The following is a 20,404-nucleotide window of genomic DNA, read 5'->3' on the forward strand; positions in this document are numbered from 1 at the left end:
TGTTCACTATCGGGGACTACCAATCAGTTTCATACACCGAGCTAGTCAACTGTTTTCAAAGGTATGAGATGGACGCCTCGGTCATAGGTATTACCGAGTTGACGGATTTCATCGGGGCCAAAATGTATCGAGTCTCGAACGAGCGTAGTTCGACGGTGGTCCTGAGAAGATGGGGAAGCTCAGCGGGTCGAGCTGGCTGAAACTGGTTAGGAAGTCTTCCGGTAGTATATCCCGATCCGAGAAATATACCTCAAGTCCCGGAATTCCTTTGCTCACCCCGCATTTTCCATAGGCTAGCTGGACTCGTCTGGCTTGAATATGATGTGCGGACAAAAATGGAGGGAAGATTAAGCATTGATCAGAGGAGGGCTACTTGCATCTATCACAAAAGAATACCTTGAATTACTGGCCATTTAACTTTGCTAGGCTTAAGGTTAGCACTAGAGTCTAAGAATTCTTCTCATTGGCCGGGCTTCAATTTTGTGTTTCAAATATTGGTACTAGGTAAGGTTAGATACTGTATCTGATCAGCCATACAGGTTACTAAGATGAAGATACATCTATCTCCTCCACAATCTGGCGGACAACCTGTCAAATGATGTAAGTCCTCGAGAGAATGTGGAAACACAAGGCATCTCATTTGGCTGATGCTACGAGTTGCCAGATCGGAAAGCGTCAGCACATTTTGGCAAGAATGCTCCGCTTCCGGTCAGCCTTGCATGTCACCATGCATCCTAGCGCAGTCAGCACACCATAACTCTGCAAAACATGTCGCCTTGGGGGGTGCCTCGCAGACGCGGGGCCTTATAAATTCTGATCTCCTTGGCGTTTTGCCAACACCAGTAGCACAATCCTTCAATTTGATCCACATTTACCCATAACAGTCATGTCAGGATTAGCCCTGGGCTCTCAAGGCACTCATATCTCCTTTGGCGCACTTATCGCTACTTTGTGGACCTTTACTGCTCTATCTTGTTGCTCTATCATTTTCCGTCTCTACGTTCGACTCTTGACTTATCGAAGACTTTTCCTTGACGATGTTCTTGTCGTGTTGGCCTGGGCGATGATGCTGGCAACGACGGTGATGTGGCAGGTCGAGGGGCCCGTCTTGTATCAGTACTCGCCCGTGTTCAGTGGCGAGACACCCCCGACCCTAGAGTTCCTAGATGCTTATACGCAGCTGCAAGGATACATGGTTGCCTGGCTCGTCTTGTTCTACTCCGGACTGTGGCTGGTGAAACTGTCTTTGTTGACCTTCTTCTACACTCTCGGGACCAAGATCCGGAGCCACCGTGTGTGGTGGTGGATCGTCTTTGGCATCACAATAGCGTCGTGGATTATTTGCATCGGAATTATCGATTATCGCTGCACCATCAACAGCACCGCCTACATCATGGGTGAGTCCCGATCAACCTGGCCCCTGAATGCACCTGTTGACCTTCGCATCCTGCAGCACACTGTGGCTCCATCGAACATGTGCATCATGACAATCAGATCATCTATGGCAGCTGCGCCGGCGATATCTTGACGGATACCCTCAGTCAGTTCCCATCACTTTCCTTCACTCTGGAATTGTGATTGATTTCGAGCATAGTCCTGTCCGTTCCGATCTTCGTCCTCTGGAACTCACAGCTTTCGCTGCGCCAGAAGATGGTCTTGTTCGCCTTCTTTTTTGTGACGGTGGTCATTATGGCGGTCGCCATTGTGCGAGTGGCTGTGGGCATCGACTACGCACAGACGATGGACATCTCGTGGGTCTACTTCTGGTCCTCCATCGAGATGGGAACGGGTACGTGATATCTTTGTGAGCCTCTGCTTATCCTGACTGACATCTGGCGTTCTTGGCGAATGACAGCGGTGATGGTTGCCTGCGCCGCATCTTTCCGGCAGCTCTATATCACCTCGCGCAACCGACATTTCTTTGGTAAAGGGCCCAAGGTGAAACAGGGACCCGCTGGGCAGGTCGATTCGGGTCATCGCCGCCTCCTCCAGCTTCGGGACACGAAGTTGAGTATGGTTCGTGACTCGGAGGAGCCCTCCACCAACTCGACGGAGCATATTCTGATAGGTAGGTTAGCGCACAGAAGTCTGGAGGCTAGTATTTCTGTCTAGAAACAATCTTCTTTCTTGATTTCTGTTTGATATGTTTCTCCTTTGAATGGCGGATCAAGCTGCTTGTCACGTTGTCAACAACCCCTTCCTCCCCCCCCCTTCAATTTTCTGAGAAACAAGAAACCAGCTCTGTCCCCTGCAGCAATCGGCCCCCACGTCTCAATAGCAAATCAAAGAACAGCACATTAACTGAGAGGGGTGGCGAAGGGGTGGGGGCTACCCCTCACTTATCATTTCAGACCTTTAGCTTAGCTCAGTCCGTCAGCAAGCGCATAAGCACTAAAACTGCACCCCCCTCCCAATCAGCTTCATCTCCATAAAGATTGGCGGAATGACAAGCAATAACATTTGCTGTCATTCAGCCTGAACACATCATCAACTAAATGTGTAGATGAAAAGATGTGCGTGTTGGTTGCTAAAATGAAAAGCCCCTGTCGGGGCGATAATCTACGAATTCCCGTGGAAACATGACACTGACAGCTATTTATGGCAGACGACATGGATAGTCAGCACTCACAGGTCAACAAACCGACCCAGACTGAAGCTGAGTGGCCGACGTTGCTTCCAATAATGATCATTTCAGAAACCTCTATCAAACCGAGATGAAATGCTAGAAACTCTTGGAGACTGGTAATCAAGCTAAGATCGACAACTTTCAGCAATTGGCAGTGGCAGGATCGATTAGCGCCCCCGCGAGGCTGGCTCGTGCTGGTCGGGCAATTTCGATATGCCGAGAAAAGGAACAGAGTAAAAGGCCGGTTGCGGTCACCACCATGGCAAACTTGCCACAACACATGCAGCGATTGTAGGCAAGGATAGGTTTGTAGGTCGAATCTGACCCCACATTAGATAGGTGAAAGGGAAGAAAGAATACTGATTGGCTATCAGGCCAATTGAAAGAGGGTCAAAGATTGCCTCCAAATAATATAGTAGTTTGAGCGGCCATACTCATCTGAGTGGTCAATAAAGCAAAACTATTTGAAATACTAGTATAAAAAATCACGGATTGATAAGTAGCATTCTGGACAATATGAACAAATCTCTTGTTTTCTTTAGTGGTTAAATTTCCTTTAGAACAGACTACTGAGCTAGTAACCGAATTGAAAAAAGCCAGATCCTTTATACATTATCTACTCTGTCTGCAATAGCCTCTCTCTCAATCATACGTCCGAAATCGATGCGGCAGCTCTCCACTCCCGCCCGCCATAGTCACCTCCCAATACTCGCCCATCAGCTCGCGCTTGTACAGCTTCTTCCCGGGCGGCTTGGCCACCAGCTTATCCAATGTCTCGACCACCTGCGCAACCCAATCAATCTTCCTCCCCACCTCCTGCGCCAGCATATTGCACCACACCATGACCTGCCAGCATCGCGTCAGGTAGTCGCGTAACTCCGCGCGGTTCGCGCAGTGCAGCGGATCGTGCGGGACCGGCAGTCGTCGCGCATGCTGACCATCGTACTCCGCCATCGCCGTGATATACTCGACCAACTCCTGCGGGAGATTCCCGCGCACTCGCAGATAGGCCTCGACGCGCGCGACGTCCGTCAACTGCGGTCGATAGGCCGCCTTCTCCCCGCAGTTCAGGAACACCTCGAACGGCACCTGGCCGTAGGGGAAGGTCTGGTTGGTCAGAACCAGAGTAGGACCGGAGACAGCCGTCTCGCTCGGGCAGTCAGCATCATTCAACCACCCCAGCCTCGCGCCCCGGACGTCGTTGGTGGCCTCCAGCAGCGGCAAGAACCCGGGCTCTCGAAGATAGCGGGTGACCCGGGTCTGCCAGTGGAAGTGGCCGTCGAGGCCGAAGAACCGGCGGTGGAGGTACTGGGCGACGTCGTTGGAGGAGCCCTCGAAGGTCCAGCGCCGCAGCGTGCGCTGATAGATCCGGGTGTGGCGGTACCCGTCGGACTTCTTCTTATTGGCGGCCTGGCGCGAGGCCGGGTCCCAGAGCTCGGGGATGCTGTTGAGGATGTTCAGGGTCAGGTACATCTGCAGGGCACCGGTGAAGAGCTTGTCCCAGCCGCGGTCGTGGGGCTGTTGTTGCATTAGTACTTGCTTGTTCTCATTGTCTGTATGCGGTTTCGAGGTAGGGGGGAGGGATCATGGTGGGCAGTACGTACCATGCAATTACATTCGTACATCTCCATCCACTCCGCCAGATCGTTGTCTGGGGTGGCGGCCAGCCGTAGCACAGGGTCCATCTCCCCGAGGAGCATGAGACTGCTCACTACCTGTATGTTGTAGAACGCTTCGGCGTTGACGTCCATGAATTTGTAGCAGTCGTTGCGTCGGTAGCGGCGCAGAAAGGCCGATCCCAGCCGCTCGCTGTAGGGTAACGGGCATCCACAATGTTCCATGAACCTCTCGGCACTAATGCCCTCACTACTGCTGACACTACTGCTGCTGCTGCTGATGCTACTCTGCCGTGCGTTGCTGCCACTGTTATAGTCTCGATGCGGGCACAGCTTAGGGCTTTCGGCCTTAACAGCCGTCCTGTAAGGCCATTTGTGGTCCTTGTAGGCTGTGCACCACTTGTACGCTAAAGACCGGAGTTTCTCCGCGACACGATCATTCAAAACCAAATCATCTCGATGGATAGGATCATATCGCGCTGGGTACTTCCGCCGCTCGGTGTGAGTGTGCTTCTCGATGGCGCGGGCAAAGGACTCGGCAAAATAGCCGATTTCCTTGCCCTGGGCGGGCCGGAACCGGAAGTACAGATCCGAGACGAGGTGGGTGGTGTCCGGAGAGGCTGGGGCCGATCGGTGGTGGATGTTCTGGGCGAGGATGTTCCAGCTGATGCTGTGGGCTTGGTGAGCCATCTCGCAGTAAGACGGGTGGTGGGGATTGCGTGGTGATGTGGAGAGGAAAGATGCAAAGCTTTCAGGGATGTAAGCTTTGCCACGCTATTTTTGCGGGTGGGCCCACTTGTGACTCACGGTGCACATCTGCAAACTAGCAGTTAGATCCATATCTTTCGATCTATCCGCAAGGAAAAAACATCTCCGCTCAGTTAATAGTTGAGAGACAGGGAATTTATTCACCAAGTCCATCATGGATCAAGGGTAGGTATACATAGAGCCAGAAATACCTTCAATCGAGAGTGAACTCACATGCTATCAGCAGATGAAGCAAAACTTAAATATAATGTATATCCCTATTAGATCTTCTGCAATGTAGCTCCATGCTTGATGACTTTCGACTTCTCAGCCTCACCCCGAAAATCTCCGAGAATAAGCAGGTAGGCTTGGCGTCACCCCGCATTTTAGTAAGGCTACTTGACCTCCTTTCCAAACATACTTTTACTGTCTCATTGAAGTTTTCTTCATTTCACTGTCTACACCATCCCCACTTGTTGAGTGCCTACCTACCTTCTACTAGAATCTCCCAAATCTCTAACCATGACTTTTCCACCCACCCCGACCGGTAAAACCAGCTCCCACGCCGGGAACTGCCACTGCGGCGCGGTGCAGTTCCACTTCACCCTGTCTCCGCCGCTGCCCGAGTACCCGACTGCCAGCTGCAATTGCTCCATCTGCTCGAAGAACGGCTACCTGCTCGTCTACCCCTTCCAGAAGGACTTGATCATCGACCAGGGCGCCGAGGTGCTCAAAGTCTACCGCTTTGGCGACCGCAAGGCGACCCACCAGTTCTGCAGCTCGTGCGGCAGCAGTTGCTTCATCTGGCCGCCTCCCATGGTAGGTGAACCGATCACGGCTGTCAATGTAAGTGGCAAGGGGCACGTGCTGAATGCTAAGGTCTTGTATACATGCTGGATGGGTGGGACTAACCAGAAGCTCGGTGTAGGTGCGCCTGCTCAAGGACTTTGACCCAGAGATCCTGAAGATCAACAAGGTCGATGGGAAGTCATTCCAGCCGGAGTACAAGGTCTAAACTCACAGGACTATGTGGTCCGATATGGGGACGTGCAAGGCTGGCGTTGCTTGCTCTGGTTTTCTCCCTTGTTATTTTGTATACTATCTGTATCTTTCTTTCTGCATCAGATAAAATCTCTTCTCCTCACAGTCGCTTTCCTTGGGCTGTTTGTCCTGAGTTTGATCGAGATAACATCAGGTCGCTTTTCTTCTTATCCCTGGGGCCCGATTTCCGGTGGAAAGAAAAGTATGGTCAGTCGGAATGTCGAGGATCTTGTACGGTGCTTACGCGGGACTAGGATTCATTCTTGTACATATCACTACCCGTGATCGGAACTATATGATCTACCTCTTAGAGCGATAAATACGAAGTCATGTTTATTGGAGGTCTATGATTTCCACAAAGATCTATCTGTAATGTCAATCTTTTCTTTGAAACCAGAGATAATCAATCAACCAGTCATAATTGCAAGAACGTTGTTCCATTATCTCCCAGCTGTCAGATCTACAGTCATCTTGGGAGGGTGAGCCAACTATACTCTGTAAGATTTTGATCACTCGTAAACTCTTGCATAATAACTTATAGGGCACGGGTATTGCTGGGAAGAAGGCACCACCTTGACAGAGTTACCATTAGGCCGTCTCTGCCTTTATTCCTAGCATCGATATTCCCGGGCTCAAAATAAGACTGAGAGGTATGGCCCAACTGGTATAGCATCCAGAGCTGTGCCACGTACTGTGACAGCCGTGTGGTGTTGCAGACGTTGGCACAGCCTGATTTACACTGACCGAGTCCGTTCTTTCACTACCTAGACAATGGCTAAGTAGACACTTCGCACCAGGTGGTGTTGGCTTTCATACTCAAAGGAACAAGGCAATCATCCTACGCCATTCAATTTACCTGACACTTACTCTACCGACGAATGCGCGACTCCTTCTTGAATACAAAGGCTATTGGACCTTTTCCTCTATTGCACCTTTGTTGCCTTGCTGCCTCATTGTGAGCCTCGCGCGAATCGCCTTCTAAATCACAGTGCCTTTGTCTTTGCTTGGAAGGGAAAATGGCATCAACACGATATAAATAGAGCAACAAGCCCGTCAGATCTGTGATATTCTTCTGTAGCACAACCCCCGTCCCAGGAATCTTGTGTGTGTTTGAGGTTTGATTCCCATCCCAGGAAAAGGCAGCGTGTGATTCACATTCTCACTGCCTCCAAGCCTTCTCTACCACACCTGCGAAGACCTATCGCAACCGCATTCCTGACCCGTCATTTCTCGAGTGGCGTGAGACACAAGACAGACATCATGCCTGCCAGGAAGAGCCAGCCCCAGTCCCTCAAGGAGACCCAGCCCCCGAAGCAGGGCCAGTCCCCGAAGAAGGGCCAGTCCCCCAGGGAGACCCAACCCACCAAGCAGCGCCACCCCCCCAAGCAGTGGTCGATGTACCGCGCCCTGCACGAGCAGGTGCAATCGCTCCTCGCGGACGCGGGCCTGGGCCACTTCACCTTCCATCCGCATGACATCGACGTCGGCAAGGCCCGGGACTACGACACGACGATCATGGGCCGATTCGTCTGCCACAACCCCACCTGCCAGAGCGGCGGGTGGTCGAGCAAGGCCATCGCCATCAGGATCCGCATGTGGCGCGACGGCAAGTACAACGCGCGGGTCTACCACCAGCGCTGTCGGGGCTGCAATGCCCTCATCCGCCCGGTCGTCAACGCATCCTCCTACGCCGAGCGCATCGCCTACCGGCTCAAGAAATGGAATGGCATCCAGATGACCCCGCCCGCTTATGGACGCGCGGCCAAGGCCCCCCATGAGAAGGAGCTGGGCGAGAGCAGGAAGGTAGATCACCGCGTTGTGGGCGAGCGCTCCCGCGGTGGGAATGGGGATGTCGAGGAGTTGTGTAAGTCCATTGCGGCGTTGTGATTGGGGAGTCAAGTGTTCCCTCAGGGGATGAGATCTGGTGATGGTCCTTTTTATGACGATCCATCACTAGTGCCATAGTTTAACATCAATAAAGAAGATTCTTTAACTCAATCCAGATTCGTGGAGCATTATCTGCAAACTTGAATAGCTGCTTGGAATTGCTGATTGTTTCATGCTATCGTAGGGCGCAAATAAGGCACGAAAAAGCAGATATCAGAAACTCTCAACTTCCAAGAACAGAAAGGTCAGTGTGGCTGATATTCTCTTATTCTTTGTCCTCTTTCTTTACTACCTCTGCTATGCTTTTACTACAAGTAGCCATATTTCTACCGAGGACATCGACTCTTCGGTGTCTTTGAGAAATTCTGATCATTCAGTAAAGTACGCACTTTGATTGATTACGTCTCACCAGCCCTACTGCGAATTCTAGCGTCTAACTAAAATCACTTCCATGCTTTGATGCGAAGCTGCACATAGAATCAGAAAACCTTACTCCGAAATTTCACCTGAGTGACACATGACTTGAAAAATAACCCAAAAGAATAAGATGCGATCGTGGACATGTCAAAGCCAAGCCGTTCCCCCCTTTCCAACCCTGGGGACGTCTCAGTCCATGCTAGCCCTATGCCATACCACCCACGCCAGCAGTAAAAGGCCACACAGCACGCCAAACACTCGAAGCCCCAACCCTGAGCTTCTACCAACGGTTCTACCTCGAAGCAGGCCTCGAGTCCATTCGGGAAGAATAACCGCAAACCCCGACGAACAGTCCGTTTCAGCCTCAGGCCCGACCGCGCAGAGATTGAAGATCTGATCGAGCGACCTTTCCACCAACAGTCCAACCATACGCTTGTTCTCCCCGTCATCCTGAATCGTCTTCGCCCGGAGCGCCTGCTCCCGCCGATCCAGCTGCTCCCGCTCCGCCTGTATGCTGTCCAACTGGCAGGCGAGATTCGCTTCCAGCAGACTCTTGTTCGACTCCAGAATCTGGACCTTCTCCTGCAAGTCACAATGCAAATCATCCAGCTGCGCCGTGCGCAACGCATCGCCCAGCGTCGCGGCCAGTTTCACGGCGACAGCTACGAGGTCGCAGACCCCCTGCGCCGTCGTGGGGAGGCGATGCACCGCAGTGTGCCGAATCTTCACGACCGTCGCGAGCATCGTCTCCAGCGCGAGGTCCGACGGACGGAGCGTGCCATCGGGCAGCTGCGACGCCCATGGGCCCAGGAGCCGCGTCCACTTGCTCAGTTCGACTGCCGCCGCGCAGTCCCAGCCCCGGCGGGCGAGCTCGTCTGGCAGCCACTTCTGGCAGAAGTCGAAGATGCACTCCTCCAGGACCTTTTGGACGGTGGTTAGGATGTGATGCTGGGTGTGGTAGGGCAGATATAGCGGGAAGAGCGGGGCGGGCGGTCGCTCGGCGGACAGGGTCTGATCTGTGGGTGTTGGATTGTGGTCAGTGAAAGAACAGCGACGAGCTGAGTAGATCTGGGTAGAGCAAGCTCAAGATGGCTGATATGGTGCTGTACCTGATGCATTTGCCCACCCGTGCTCTGCGACTGCACCGGAATCGACAGCGATCGGTATCGAGGCCATGGCAGGCTCTGGTACGGGACCACCGTTTCCTTTCTTGTTCTCTTCCTCCTCTTGACACTGCTGTGCCTCGTACGTCTCCGTCACCTCCTGGAGAACCTGTGCAGCGGAACGCGATGCCTCTTGTTCAAGCGCAGCATGCTGCGTTTGCCGGACGGAACACGGCTCCAGGAAACCAGGAAACTCCACCTGAGCTTTGCTGTTTGACTGGAACAGGCCCTTTTCCAAGAAATACTTGACCACAGGCAGGGTACGCCAGATGTTGTAGCTGGGAATCAGCGCTTGCAGTGAGTCGTGGTGGTTTTCCAGGTGGGCGCGGATGGTCTTTGTCTTTCGGATGTTGGCGTTCGTGCCGCTGAAGATTGCACGACACGCGAGGAAGATCTGGCGTTGTTCTGCGCTAGGGACTGTCTCCATGCTTTGGTAATTCTTCTTTCACTGATTTTGCTTCTGAGGTTGGGGATCGAAAGGGTTCTTGAATGGTTGTGTGATGAATGGGCGGTAGTGGTACTACAGGTGGTAGTGATGAAAGCGCAAAGGACAAATATTTGTTGTGGATATTGCTCTTTATTATATACCCCTGCCCCATAAGTCTATTGTTCACTTTTTCATGAGAAGAGTACGATTAGTGGTGCTCAGGCTAACTGAACCAAGCGTCTACCTGTGGCTGTAAACCGTACAAGGCTGGCCCGCTACAACCGGAGTGAGCACGCTACTTCTAATTGTTGGCAGCTTTGGAGCCATTAGTACCCGCCTTAGTCATTGCATCGGCCCACCTGCGAGGAAGTAGTGGACATCGATTGGATGAGAAGTCCCTGTTCTCATGTCGGGAGTCGCAGCGGACCGCAGATGCAAGTGTACTGTGCCGTAGCGCCGGCGGCAAACCGGCTGGGAAGCGTGTGCACAGCCACAAGGGGGGGAGGGGGGGTTCAGCTGTGGTGGCTGTATTCACTCTGCTATGCTGTCATCGATCTTAATCATAATAGAAAATGGAAGCCATTGATAGAATTGCCTTGCCAGCTGTTGCGGTGTGTCAAGCTACTTTACTCACTACTGGACTCGCATCCTTACATGTTCATCCCGCATTCGAAACGATAAGAGCAGTCCCGCTACTGTTTTTGTCTTGCGGTAGCCTACAGATACAATGCTCATACTAACCCTGGCATTTACTTTCTTGCTTGATGTCGCCTTTCTTTGACATCAGTGTGGGATTCATCTTTATCTACCACTTCTGCTCGCGGATGTACCCATCACGTCAGGGATCTCCTTTCTGTACCTTCAGAACTGCATGCGCCATATGCGCCACACCCCACCGGCTGCCCGCACAAAACGGCGCAGCGATCTTGCATAAAACCACAACGTCCACTCACTACCCACTGACTAGAAGGCAGTGCAAACCTGTCCCCAATCGGCCGTCGCAGCCTTGCTTGCAGGGGTACGAGCTGCACCTGTTATTTCAATGAGCCTATTGATCCAGCCGAAATAACCACTGCCGTGTGGGCTGAAAGCTCACCAGAAGCACCGAATGTTCCCGAGCCGCGAACCCGTTGCTGCCCAGCCATAACAATCCGTGGAGCGCACATAATGAAACGGCCTAGAGATAGATATGAATATTCCATTGATTAAATGTAAAGTCTGCTGATGCTACCAGAAAGACATGAACTATAGTCCTTACCACCTTCCATAATGTCAACATATCCAGCACACTCCCCACACACCCATACCCCCCCCCGAAAAAGCATCAGAACAACCCTACCCCTCCGAAGCCTCAATCTCCGCCTCATACAGCCCCAAGCTCTGCATCCGCGCGACACTCTGCTTTGCCGTGTACAGAAACGGCTTCTCCTCGCTGGCCACAATCACCCGCCCCATCTCCAACCGCACACACTCATGAACCCGCGCGTTCACCTTCTCCACATAGGGCCTGAGACTCTCGACCTCAAACTCCGATGCCGCCATCCCCTCCACCAACTGCACCAGCAGCACCGGCTTGGCCCGCCCATGGCCCCCAATCAACGCCGCCTTGACAGCAGGATGGGCCGTGATCTCCGGCTCCAGCGACGAGGCATGCAGCCCATCACTATGCGAGAGGGGCACGTAGTCGTCCGTGCGGCCGACGATCTGCCACAGGTCCCTGCTGACGGGGTGCGGGCGCCAGAGGTCGTGGGTCTCGAACCGCGTGAGATGCGGGTAAGTCTGGAAGATGACGGGTTCGTCGTCTGTATCTATATCCCTATCCTTGGCGATTGTTGCGGGATCATCGCGGACGAACACCAGCTCGTGCAGCCCGTCGGCGGTGCGGGGCTCAAACGTTACGCCCTTCTGCCGCGCAAACGATAGCCACAGGTACGCGTCGGCGTCGCGGTGCTCGTGGTGCGTCGCAAAGTATTCCCCTGCTTCGGTAGTGCCCACTCCGTTGATCACCACCGGGATGTAGGGGGTCAGCAGCGCGGCGGATATGGCGGCCAGCGGGGCCCCGGTGTACATCAGGAAGCTGAGACTGCGGAGGGCGGCTAGTCCGGCTTCTGATAGGCAGAGACCGTCGATTAGGGCTGGTGGGAGGAGGGTGCCGTCTATGTGGGTGTTTTGGAAGACGGAGATGACGGTGGCGGGGGTGAGGGCTGTGGAAGGGCCGAGGACAGCGGTCATGTTTACGTAGGATGTTGTGGCGAGAATGAGCATCATTCCTGTTAGCTTTGGGGTTGTTAGCGGGGTTAAATGGTGGTTTTGTTGTAGGGGTGAATGGTGGGGTAAATGGTGGGCCATACGTGGAGTGAGGGGATCGGGGTAAAGAGTCGGTGGTTGGCGGCGCGGTGGACCATGCTGTCCTTGATGTTCGGGGCAGCTGCCATCATGTCAATCAAGGCCATCATCCGGTGCGTCCAGGTCACCGGCTTGGGGTTTCCGGTCGTCCCCGAGGTGTGGAACAGCAGCCACGGGTCGTTTTTGCCCTCGTCCCATGTTTTACTGTATGTGACAGACTCGACTTCGGTCTCATGGAGGAACTGTTCAAGGTCTGGGATGTTGATTGTCTGGATGTGAGGTGCATCATGCAGAATTGCATCTACTTGAGCTTTCATGGTCGATGGACGCAGGTACACGGTGCACTTTTGTGACTCCGGAATGCGGCGTTGTGCTTCCGCCGTCACCAGCAGGGAGGGGAGGAAAAGCTAGTGTTATATCAGCGGGGAGATTATTTACCTATAGATGTATGACTCGACACGTACCACCTTTTGCAGTTTCGCGGCGGCGACTGCCAGGATCGGATAGCGGAGGTCTTTCAATCCAGCATAGGTGAATTTCTGGCATGGCTCCGAGGTCTCGGGGAGGTTTTGTCGGAGCCAGTGAGCGGCGTGGTTTTGGCTGCATTATTGAAAGTTCGAAAAGAAATGTCTTTGAAGCCCAGTGACATGTTCTCCTCATCAACGGGGAGGGACACCCAGGGAGCGTCATCGTCCTTTTTCGCTCTCGCCTCAATCACAGAAGCGATGATCCGCTTGCCGTGCTGCACTCCAGGGAGAGGGAAGATACTTTGCGTGATAGTCATGGTGATAAAATGTCCAGGAAAAGGAGGAAGAAAATGGCTAGTGAACTGGCTTTTATAAGTTATATTGGAGGCAGTCAGATACGGCCGAACCACGGCGATCTTTAAATAACGGCAACCGGTGCTGCCGACGACTTCGTCCCTAGTAAGCATGCCCGTGTCTGTTGAGGTGGAGAACAGGAGCTGAATCTTCGATCTGCCAGAAGCGATATAATTAGTGAATTCGTCTACCAGATGGAGAATAGTGTAATAGGATGGGGATAGAATAAGGGAAGTCAAGCACTTGATGCGCTATCCGGTGTGGCTAATGAACTAGGGCTGACTCCTCCGAAGATCGGCCGGTCGCGTTGGCGAGTGAGAGCTCAATAGGGCCCGCAAGGATGAGAAGAGTGACCAGCTACGCGAGGTTGCTGTTAATCTTCTCGAAGCTATATTCGTCTCAACGCCCTAAGCAGCTGTAAGCGCTAGTCAAAATGTAGGTAAATTGTTCGAGGATCCTAGGGTAAAGTTGGGCCCAGCCTTGATCGACCCCTTAGGCTGGCTGGCAAGAAAGTCTATCGAGAGAGTCTGTTTTCCCGCAATGCGTGATCATGGGACTGTTACAATGTGTTCTCGTAGCACGAGAGCTTACTTATTGAGTTATATTGGGGAAGTCATGCTTGCTATAGGCTGGCATTCCAGAAGATATCTTGTTGATGACCCGACCGGGGAGAATAGCCCTAACGCCGCTTCTTGGAGCTTGTATTCACCAATGTTAGTGCTTACATCTATGCCACAACTGTACTCCCGCCAGCTATGAGCTATCGGTCACATTCGAACAAAGAAAATCGCGCTTCAACCAGCTCAGCCATCACAGTCTCATGCACTAAATTGAAAACCAACACGGAACAATGCCTTCCAACATTGATACCAACCAACCATTTGACCTTTCCTCAGACCTAAAATTGTCTGGAGATGGGACTAAGCAAATAATACACGACATCAAGGATTGTTATTGAATACAACTTGTTGGCTGCAACTGTGGTCGATAGATATACCACACCAGGACCAGAAAGGTATCAACCACCACTACCCTACTGTCATAAGATGGCACCTCTATTGTAAGGGTGGAAGTGGGAGAGCACACAGAGAAACTAGATCCTCGAACCAAACACCCAAGATAACAACATGTGTTACTGACTGTTTGAATCGGTGCATAAGCTACTCCAAGGGCTTCCTGCTGGACGCCAACTCAAGATCAAAAGACTCTGGGCTCGACTACCCCGCGCCGATCTCGACACACCTCCAACGCACAGCCCCATTCCGCCTGGATCGACCTCTCGCGCCCAAACTGGCGTGACAACATGAGCCGCGCCGGAGGCAGCCTTATCTCTTACGAGCTCTACTGCAAAGCCCTTAGGGTGTGTGCGAAGGGATTCTGGCTTCGGAATACGAGAAAACTGGGTGGTTGCCCGGTCGGTACGCGGAGGGTGGGCGGAGCATGCCGGATCTGCGCCAAGATCCAGCCCCACTGCGACCACTATCTTAATATCTACCCGAGATCATGCCGCCCACTGGGTTACCTCGATCAAGAAAGGGTCACGAGGGGTGAATTAATGACACAGTATCGGGTTAAACAAGTTCTTTACCAAAAAAAGGTCGTCACGGAAGGATAGATCGAAATAAGAAAAGGAAGAAGAAAGGGTGTCCCGGGAGAACCGCGACGACATATGAGTAAGATAATCAATTGCGTTGCTTCTCGACAAGCCAAGAATGGTGGCAACAAATCTGCGCATGTGCGGTCATCATGACCCATTTTTGCTCTCCAGCCCTTCTATGCCCCGCCGGACATGATACAGTCCGCGCCGCATCTAATTGAGCTTCTTCCACCGGGACCTGATGTAACGTCCTCGGGCAAGACTATGCCAGCCACTCATGAAATCGCTCGGGCGGATAGATCTCTTACAGGGACGAGAGTTACTCTATAGGCGTGGCTAATCAAGTTTGTGGCGTAATGCGCGATATACGCTGGGTGATAGATTTGAGCAGCAGTATCGAACGTCACGATTGGGGTTCCCTGTTCCGAAAGAAGAGGTGTATTGCCCCACTCGACAAATCTTGCTGTATATATTAATCAGCTGGGACCTCGAATACCTCGATGAGTTCTAATCTTCTTCTTATTGAAATAACCTTATAACTACAGCTATTTTCCCATCAGCCATTGAAAACAGTACCTGCTCTGGAGCACCAATAGAATCTATCGATAGCCTCTCGAGCCTCCGCCTTTGAAACACTCATCCCAGGACACAGTCAATCCATACCACTGAAGGCTGAACCGAAGACACCGTCATGGACGATCAAGACAATATTTTTACTCGCGACGAAGTGTGTTCTCCCCACCCGCAACCCTCTTTTGTTCTGTGAACCGGATCCAGACTCACTCATTCATCCTCCCGTCTAGCCTCTCTCCGAACACGAACATGTGATCCTAGCCAACTACGCCACCGAACCGCGATACAGCCAGGGTATGATGAATGCTCGCAAGTTTAAAATGGTCAGCCCCTGCTCCGTTTCTACGGAGAATAGAAGCACTCGCTGACAGCAGACATCAGCAACGGAAATATTTTGACACCCCCGAATGGGCCTTGAACTCCGGTCAAAAAGAACCGGACCAGGGCGCCGACCAAGCCGGGGGCCCCCTCTCATTGCGCCAGGACACATCCAAACCGTATACACCTGTCCCTGAGGGTAGTAATGTGGGCGATGGTGCCAATCACGAGCAAGGGTAGAATCGCTCGCTGGGGTATGAGATGTCTAGTCGTCCTTTAGAACGAGGAAATGACTTTGATTTTGTTAATTCGACAATCCACGATTAGGGATACAGGTTTTGTGGAGGTCTGGGGGAGTTAATGTAAATGAGAATAGGCTTGGGGGGGGGGGGGGGGTTGATGAATCAGACTATGGACGGTCAAGCAATTTGTTAAAATTGGTGTGGAAGCTAGGGCTGATTGAGTGCTCCAGGTGCAGGGTAGGGAGCAGGGAGGCTGTGGATCTCAGGCATACGTGTCACAGATGTCATAGGTCGAAGACGTTCGTGTCGATGCAATAGCCACACTCAGATTTGCATCAATGGAGATAGCTCTGACAAGTACGGCTTGCAGCAGAGGATGGACACTCTTATCATGGAAAGGTCTACACTGAAGTGGAGGCAACGGAATTTATGTATCACCGTCCAAGTCTGGGGACCAACTGTACCGGACATCGTGATATAATCTGTCCTCCTTGCTTAAAATAGTAGCTATACCGCTGTCTCCCGATATTTATGTGCAGGCAGTACCTCACTACACTTGGTATGTGTCGTCTATCGTGTCAAGAACCGTGTCGAACGCACACATCACACCTGAAAGTGTCCAGGTTTTGAGTGTCCGCCGGAATTCCGTACTTGGGTTTCCGCAGTAAACATGATGCTTACGAGTCAGATCCCAAAGTCCCGTCTGGTAGTAAGGTCTTGCAAGAGCCGTTGATATTAGCCTGAAAATAATTGAACGATGCTATGCTATCCCCCGGCACGGGCAGCCCGGAATGGCAAGGCCAATGACTCAGCGGAAATTGAGGCTTGGCGCAGTCGAGCCTGTTCCAACTGTGGAGAAACCAGACACAGAAATCAGGTGCCTGGGAGAGTGACTTTGGGCATTGAAGATGCTCTAGTCGAAAGGTGGGCCTTTTGCGCCATTATGGATTGTTGATTTTTGAATAGGAGGGTGCACTCGGTGCCCTCGAGACCATTTCTGAGTTCCGTTAGGGTATTGCTTTGCGTAAATCAGACCCCAACCGTAGCACTAATGGCCATCGGAATGTTCTTAAGATTGCGGGTTTCTAGAACTGCAAAGAGTGAGAGAAAGATAAATCAAGAAATAGAATTGTTATAGTACCCAGATCGCGATTATCTACACGCCAGAAGGCAACATTATGCCGAGAGCTTGGTCATGGTGCTTTCGCTCGATAACGCGTGGCCAGGATTGTGTGTAGATGACGAGGTGCACCTCCCAGGAGCCAGGGTAGGCGAGCCAAGACATGCAATGGTCATTCCTAGAAGCGCGCAGAGATAGATAAGCATGTCCCACGATTGGCAGTTCTTACCTCCATGAAGGAGAATTACAACCCCGTTAAGGCAACAAGATTCCTCACTAGACCCACAATATGCCCTGGTCTACACGGTGGCATCGGAGGTCGGTCGGTTTAGCGTAGATGCCGATTAAGACCTTGCTAATCGCTTCACCCACGATCTGCGCAGCGTACCTTCCCAATTAAATCGTCTTTGATAAGTGAATGAAAATCTCTTCCGGCATTTTCCCCCTGGTGAGCAGGTATAAATCCATCGTGTTCGCCGGCTGCCAAAGCCTTCCCATCACGACAATCCATCCCACTCCCAGGACTCTGCCTCCCAGAACCCTGCACAAGGCTTCCTCCAGAATGCATCTCTACTCCGTCTTCATCCTCTTCGGGACCGCAGCCCTAACAGCCACGACTCACCCCGGTCCGCACGAACCACTCCCGGCCGCAGCCCTCCACCGCCGGACCGAGCTCCTCAAGCGGTGCCCCGGCCACGCCGCCACCTTCAACAAGCAACGCATGGCCGCGCGCGACACCCTCACCAAACACTGGGCCGACGGGCACAATCACAACGCAACCTACGAGATCCACACCGAAGCTCCCTTCTATGAAACCATCTAGAACGAGACCTGCGTGCTGACCCCGGAGGTGACCCGGGGTCCCTACGTCTGGCCGCGCTCGCAGACCCTCCGCCAGGACATGACAGAGGACCAGGTCGGCGTGCCGCTGTGGCTGGACGTCGGCGTGCTGGACATGGCCACGTGCGCGCCGCTGCCCAACGCGCTCGTGGACTTCTGGCACTGCAACGCGACGGGCTCGTACTCGAGTTTCACGGGTCTGTCGCCGAACACTCCCTTTGAGGAGTTGTTGAGTGAGCTCAACGTCACATACTATAACCTGGGGACGACCGACCTGCATACTGATGACACCACGTGGTTGCGCGGGATGTGGCCGACCGATGAGCGGGGGGTCATGGAGATGAAGACGATTTTTCCCGGTGAGCGAGCAACATACCCTCCTCTGGTTGACGTCAGCCTTTGATAGTGCACGGGGTTAGAGCTAATGGTTTGGCTTTTGGGCAGGCTTCTACGTTCAACGAGCAATCCACATCCATGTCCAGGTGCACACGGACTGGACGTTGCGCGAGAACGGGACCATCACCTCCAGCCACACGGTGAGCACGGGCCAGATCTACTTTGCTGAGGAGCTGGAGCGCGAGATCATGGCGCTCGAGCCGTATGGCTCGCACACCCAGATCAACCGCACTACCAATGAGGAGGACTCTATCTTCTCGCAGGATACCGAGGGCGGGTACAACCCGGTGGTCTCGGTGGTGCCGGCTGACGGCAAGGACGTGAGGAATGGGATGATCGGGTATATCACCATCGGAGTGGATACTTCAGCAATTGAGCGGTTTAGCAAAGGGGATGTGGATTATGGATTGTGAGGCTGGAAGTTCAGGAGAGAGGGTTGGGGGCCGAGTTAGAGTTGCTCGGTGAAGAGAAAAGTGGATCGATGTATTGTTTTACTTCGTAGAATTTGAAGATAGGTAGCCGGAAGATTCGAGGCGACCGGTTACACACCGTGCTCAGTACGATAGAGTAAGATCATATGCAAGAGATTACCCTTCACGGCGGTACCCTGCCTTTTGTCGTCTAGAGCACGGTGTCGGTCATGTGATCCATCTGGAACAAAAGATGTCGCTTCTTTGGGAAGCTCAGGGGTATTCGGCGATCTCCCGACGACTACAATGTAGCAACCTCTTCTGTGTCGCTTTAATAAAGCGCCCACACAAGGAAGTACCTTTGACCCTGCTGGATCTCGTATTGCGGCAATGTCATTATCCACGAGCACAGAGTTCTACGTGGATGCCACGCCAAGCAGGATATAAAACCACCCTTTGCCCACAGAGCCAAGCCCTGAGCTCCAGTCCCCCGAGAAGGATCTCTCTGCGAAACTGCCACCCTGCCATGATGCCCCCCCAAACCCCCTACCAACTAGGCTTCGAGTTCGTGGTCCGCGAGCACCACCCACCCAGCCAGACCCCGGCAGACTTCGAGTTCAACGAGTCCAAGGACCCGCTGCCCGGCCGCTTCGGCGAGAAGGAGCTGCGCCTGCGGGTGTGCAAGGGCCTGCGCGTGGGATCCGGGTACTCGGCACAGGTGGCTGTGGTGCAGGAGGTGCTGAGCGGGCGTCCTCCCAAACACGCCGGGTCGCTGCACCGGGACCCGGACGAGCTGGGGCCCAAGATGGTGGCCAAGCTGTACGACGCGCGGTACCTGGGCTCGGCCTCGAGGACGCGGGTGCAGGCGGTGCGGTTTATGGACGAGCAGTACGTGCGCGAGTCCGCGGCGTACCGCCACCTGCTGCACCACCAGCAACACCGGTACATCCCCGAGTACTACGGGTCGTGGTCCACGCACACCCCGGACCCAGCCAGCAAGCAGTCGTGTGAGGTGCGCCTCATCCTCACGGAGCTGGTCGAGGGCACGGACATGAGGCAGCTGCGGCCGGAGTCGTTCTCGCTAGCCGACCGCCAGGCGATCATGCGGCGGATCGTCAAGATCGAGTCGGCGTTCTACGCGTGTGACCTCCAGCACCGGGATGTGTACCCGCGGAATGTCATCCTCACCAGGCCGGATCCGCGCGCGGAGAAGAAGGCCGGCAAGGCGGGCGGCGGCCCGCTGCGCGTCACGGTCATCGACTTCGGGCTCGCGCGGATCGGCCGCTCGTGGTTGGATGTCAAATCGCCCCACTGCGCCAAAGCCGATCTCCTCCCGGGCACCTATATCAGTCCCATCCTGCGCTGGTGGCAGGTGGACAACGCGCAGGATACATGGTTTGACTGGGTCACTTGGGATTGGAATCGGTGGTTGTCGGAGACCTTCCGCGCGGATATTCCGCACATCACCCCTGACATGCTCAAGTGGCTGGGTCCGCAGGAAAGGGAGGACCCATTTTTTCAACAGTTTGAGAAGGGTGGTTCTTGTGATGTGTGCTGAAAGTCGTCACGCAGGTGGGCAGATTGCTAGAGCCATTGTAGAGATTCGATTTAATCCGTGATGGCACAATGAATTTATGATTATGTAACGTATCAGGGGCGCAAAGTAACACGTAAAATTGATTGGTATATGTTGGTCAATGTCCACTGCCCGGTGATGACACGAGTCCATGTATCATCGGTTCGCTCTAGAGCCTAACCATTATCCCAGGCAACAACCGTCGCATGGGCTCTCATCGATATCTAATTCTTCTCCCTAG

The 20,404-nt window shown here is 53.2% G+C and overlaps 10 protein-coding genes across 10 annotated transcripts; 7 read left to right on the plus strand and 3 right to left on the minus strand.

Annotated features, from left to right (window-relative positions):
- The first annotated feature begins 846 nt into the window (after window positions 1–846).
- On the plus strand, window positions 847–2,471 carry BO72DRAFT_444779 (uncharacterized protein). Its single transcript, XM_040943896.1, has 4 exons — window positions 847–1,397; window positions 1,454–1,540; window positions 1,595–1,789; window positions 1,856–2,471. The coding sequence occupies exons 1-4, from the start codon at window positions 887–889 to the stop codon at window positions 2,110–2,112; spliced, it is 1,050 nt and encodes a 349-aa protein (XP_040805281.1). The 5' UTR covers window positions 847–886; the 3' UTR covers window positions 2,113–2,471.
- Window positions 2,472–3,157: 686 nt separating this feature from the next.
- On the minus strand, window positions 3,158–5,133 carry BO72DRAFT_524703 (uncharacterized protein). Its single transcript, XM_040949898.1, has 2 exons — window positions 4,231–5,133; window positions 3,158–4,144 (listed from the first exon to the last, which is right to left on the minus strand). Exons 1-2 carry the CDS (start codon window positions 4,930–4,932, stop codon window positions 3,269–3,271), a joined length of 1,578 nt encoding a protein of 525 aa, XP_040805282.1. The 5' UTR covers window positions 4,933–5,133; the 3' UTR covers window positions 3,158–3,268.
- An 87-nt stretch (window positions 5,134–5,220) lies between these two features.
- BO72DRAFT_421663 (GFA family protein) lies at window positions 5,221–6,372 on the plus strand. Its single transcript, XM_040942772.1, has 2 exons — window positions 5,221–5,835; window positions 5,918–6,372. The coding sequence occupies exons 1-2, from the start codon at window positions 5,512–5,514 to the stop codon at window positions 6,002–6,004; spliced, it is 411 nt and encodes a 136-aa protein (XP_040805283.1). The 5' UTR covers window positions 5,221–5,511; the 3' UTR covers window positions 6,005–6,372.
- Window positions 6,373–7,002: 630 nt separating this feature from the next.
- Window positions 7,003–8,089, plus strand: BO72DRAFT_518769 (3CxxC-type zinc finger protein). Its single transcript, XM_040949668.1, has one exon. The coding sequence runs from the start codon at window positions 7,291–7,293 to the stop codon at window positions 7,915–7,917; it is 627 nt and encodes a 208-aa protein (XP_040805284.1). The 5' UTR covers window positions 7,003–7,290; the 3' UTR covers window positions 7,918–8,089.
- A 320-nt stretch (window positions 8,090–8,409) lies between these two features.
- On the minus strand, window positions 8,410–10,083 carry BO72DRAFT_444781 (uncharacterized protein). The gene is made up of 2 exons (XM_040943897.1): window positions 9,444–10,083; window positions 8,410–9,350 (listed from the first exon to the last, which is right to left on the minus strand). The coding sequence occupies exons 1-2, from the start codon at window positions 9,922–9,924 to the stop codon at window positions 8,524–8,526; spliced, it is 1,308 nt and encodes a 435-aa protein (XP_040805285.1). The 5' UTR covers window positions 9,925–10,083; the 3' UTR covers window positions 8,410–8,523.
- Window positions 10,084–11,247: 1,164 nt separating this feature from the next.
- Window positions 11,248–13,054, minus strand: BO72DRAFT_524706 (AMP-binding enzyme; the record flags this gene model as incomplete). Its single annotated transcript, XM_040949899.1, has 4 exons — window positions 11,248–12,201; window positions 12,276–12,677; window positions 12,735–12,870; window positions 12,918–13,054. 4 exons carry the CDS (start codon window positions 13,052–13,054, stop codon window positions 11,260–11,262), a joined length of 1,617 nt encoding a protein of 538 aa, XP_040805286.1. The 3' UTR covers window positions 11,248–11,259.
- A 1,973-nt stretch (window positions 13,055–15,027) lies between these two features.
- On the plus strand, window positions 15,028–15,947 carry BO72DRAFT_421669 (uncharacterized protein). Its single transcript, XM_040942773.1, has 3 exons — window positions 15,028–15,415; window positions 15,492–15,584; window positions 15,643–15,947. Exons 1-3 carry the CDS (start codon window positions 15,380–15,382, stop codon window positions 15,817–15,819), a joined length of 306 nt encoding a protein of 101 aa, XP_040805287.1. The 5' UTR covers window positions 15,028–15,379; the 3' UTR covers window positions 15,820–15,947.
- A 1,412-nt stretch (window positions 15,948–17,359) lies between these two features.
- On the plus strand, window positions 17,360–17,764 carry BO72DRAFT_492697 (uncharacterized protein; the record flags this gene model as incomplete). Its single annotated transcript, XM_040948313.1, has 1 exon — window positions 17,360–17,764. One exon carries the CDS (start codon window positions 17,360–17,362, stop codon window positions 17,762–17,764), a length of 405 nt encoding a protein of 134 aa, XP_040805288.1.
- Window positions 17,765–17,896: 132 nt separating this feature from the next.
- BO72DRAFT_465667 (aromatic compound dioxygenase) lies at window positions 17,897–18,629 on the plus strand (the record flags this gene model as incomplete). Its single annotated transcript, XM_040946724.1, has 3 exons — window positions 17,897–18,140; window positions 18,226–18,556; window positions 18,605–18,629. The coding sequence occupies 3 exons, from the start codon at window positions 17,897–17,899 to the stop codon at window positions 18,627–18,629; spliced, it is 600 nt and encodes a 199-aa protein (XP_040805289.1).
- A 487-nt stretch (window positions 18,630–19,116) lies between these two features.
- Window positions 19,117–20,145, plus strand: BO72DRAFT_492699 (uncharacterized protein; the record flags this gene model as incomplete). The annotated part of the gene is made up of 1 exon (XM_040948314.1): window positions 19,117–20,145. One exon carries the CDS (start codon window positions 19,117–19,119, stop codon window positions 20,143–20,145), a length of 1,029 nt encoding a protein of 342 aa, XP_040805290.1.
- Between the last annotated feature and the right edge of the window lie 259 nt (window positions 20,146–20,404).

Source organism: Aspergillus fijiensis (assembly GCF_003184825.1).
Source record: "Aspergillus fijiensis CBS 313.89 unplaced genomic scaffold BO72scaffold_6, whole genome shotgun sequence".
Lineage (NCBI taxonomy): Eukaryota > Fungi > Ascomycota > Eurotiomycetes > Eurotiales > Aspergillaceae > Aspergillus > Aspergillus fijiensis.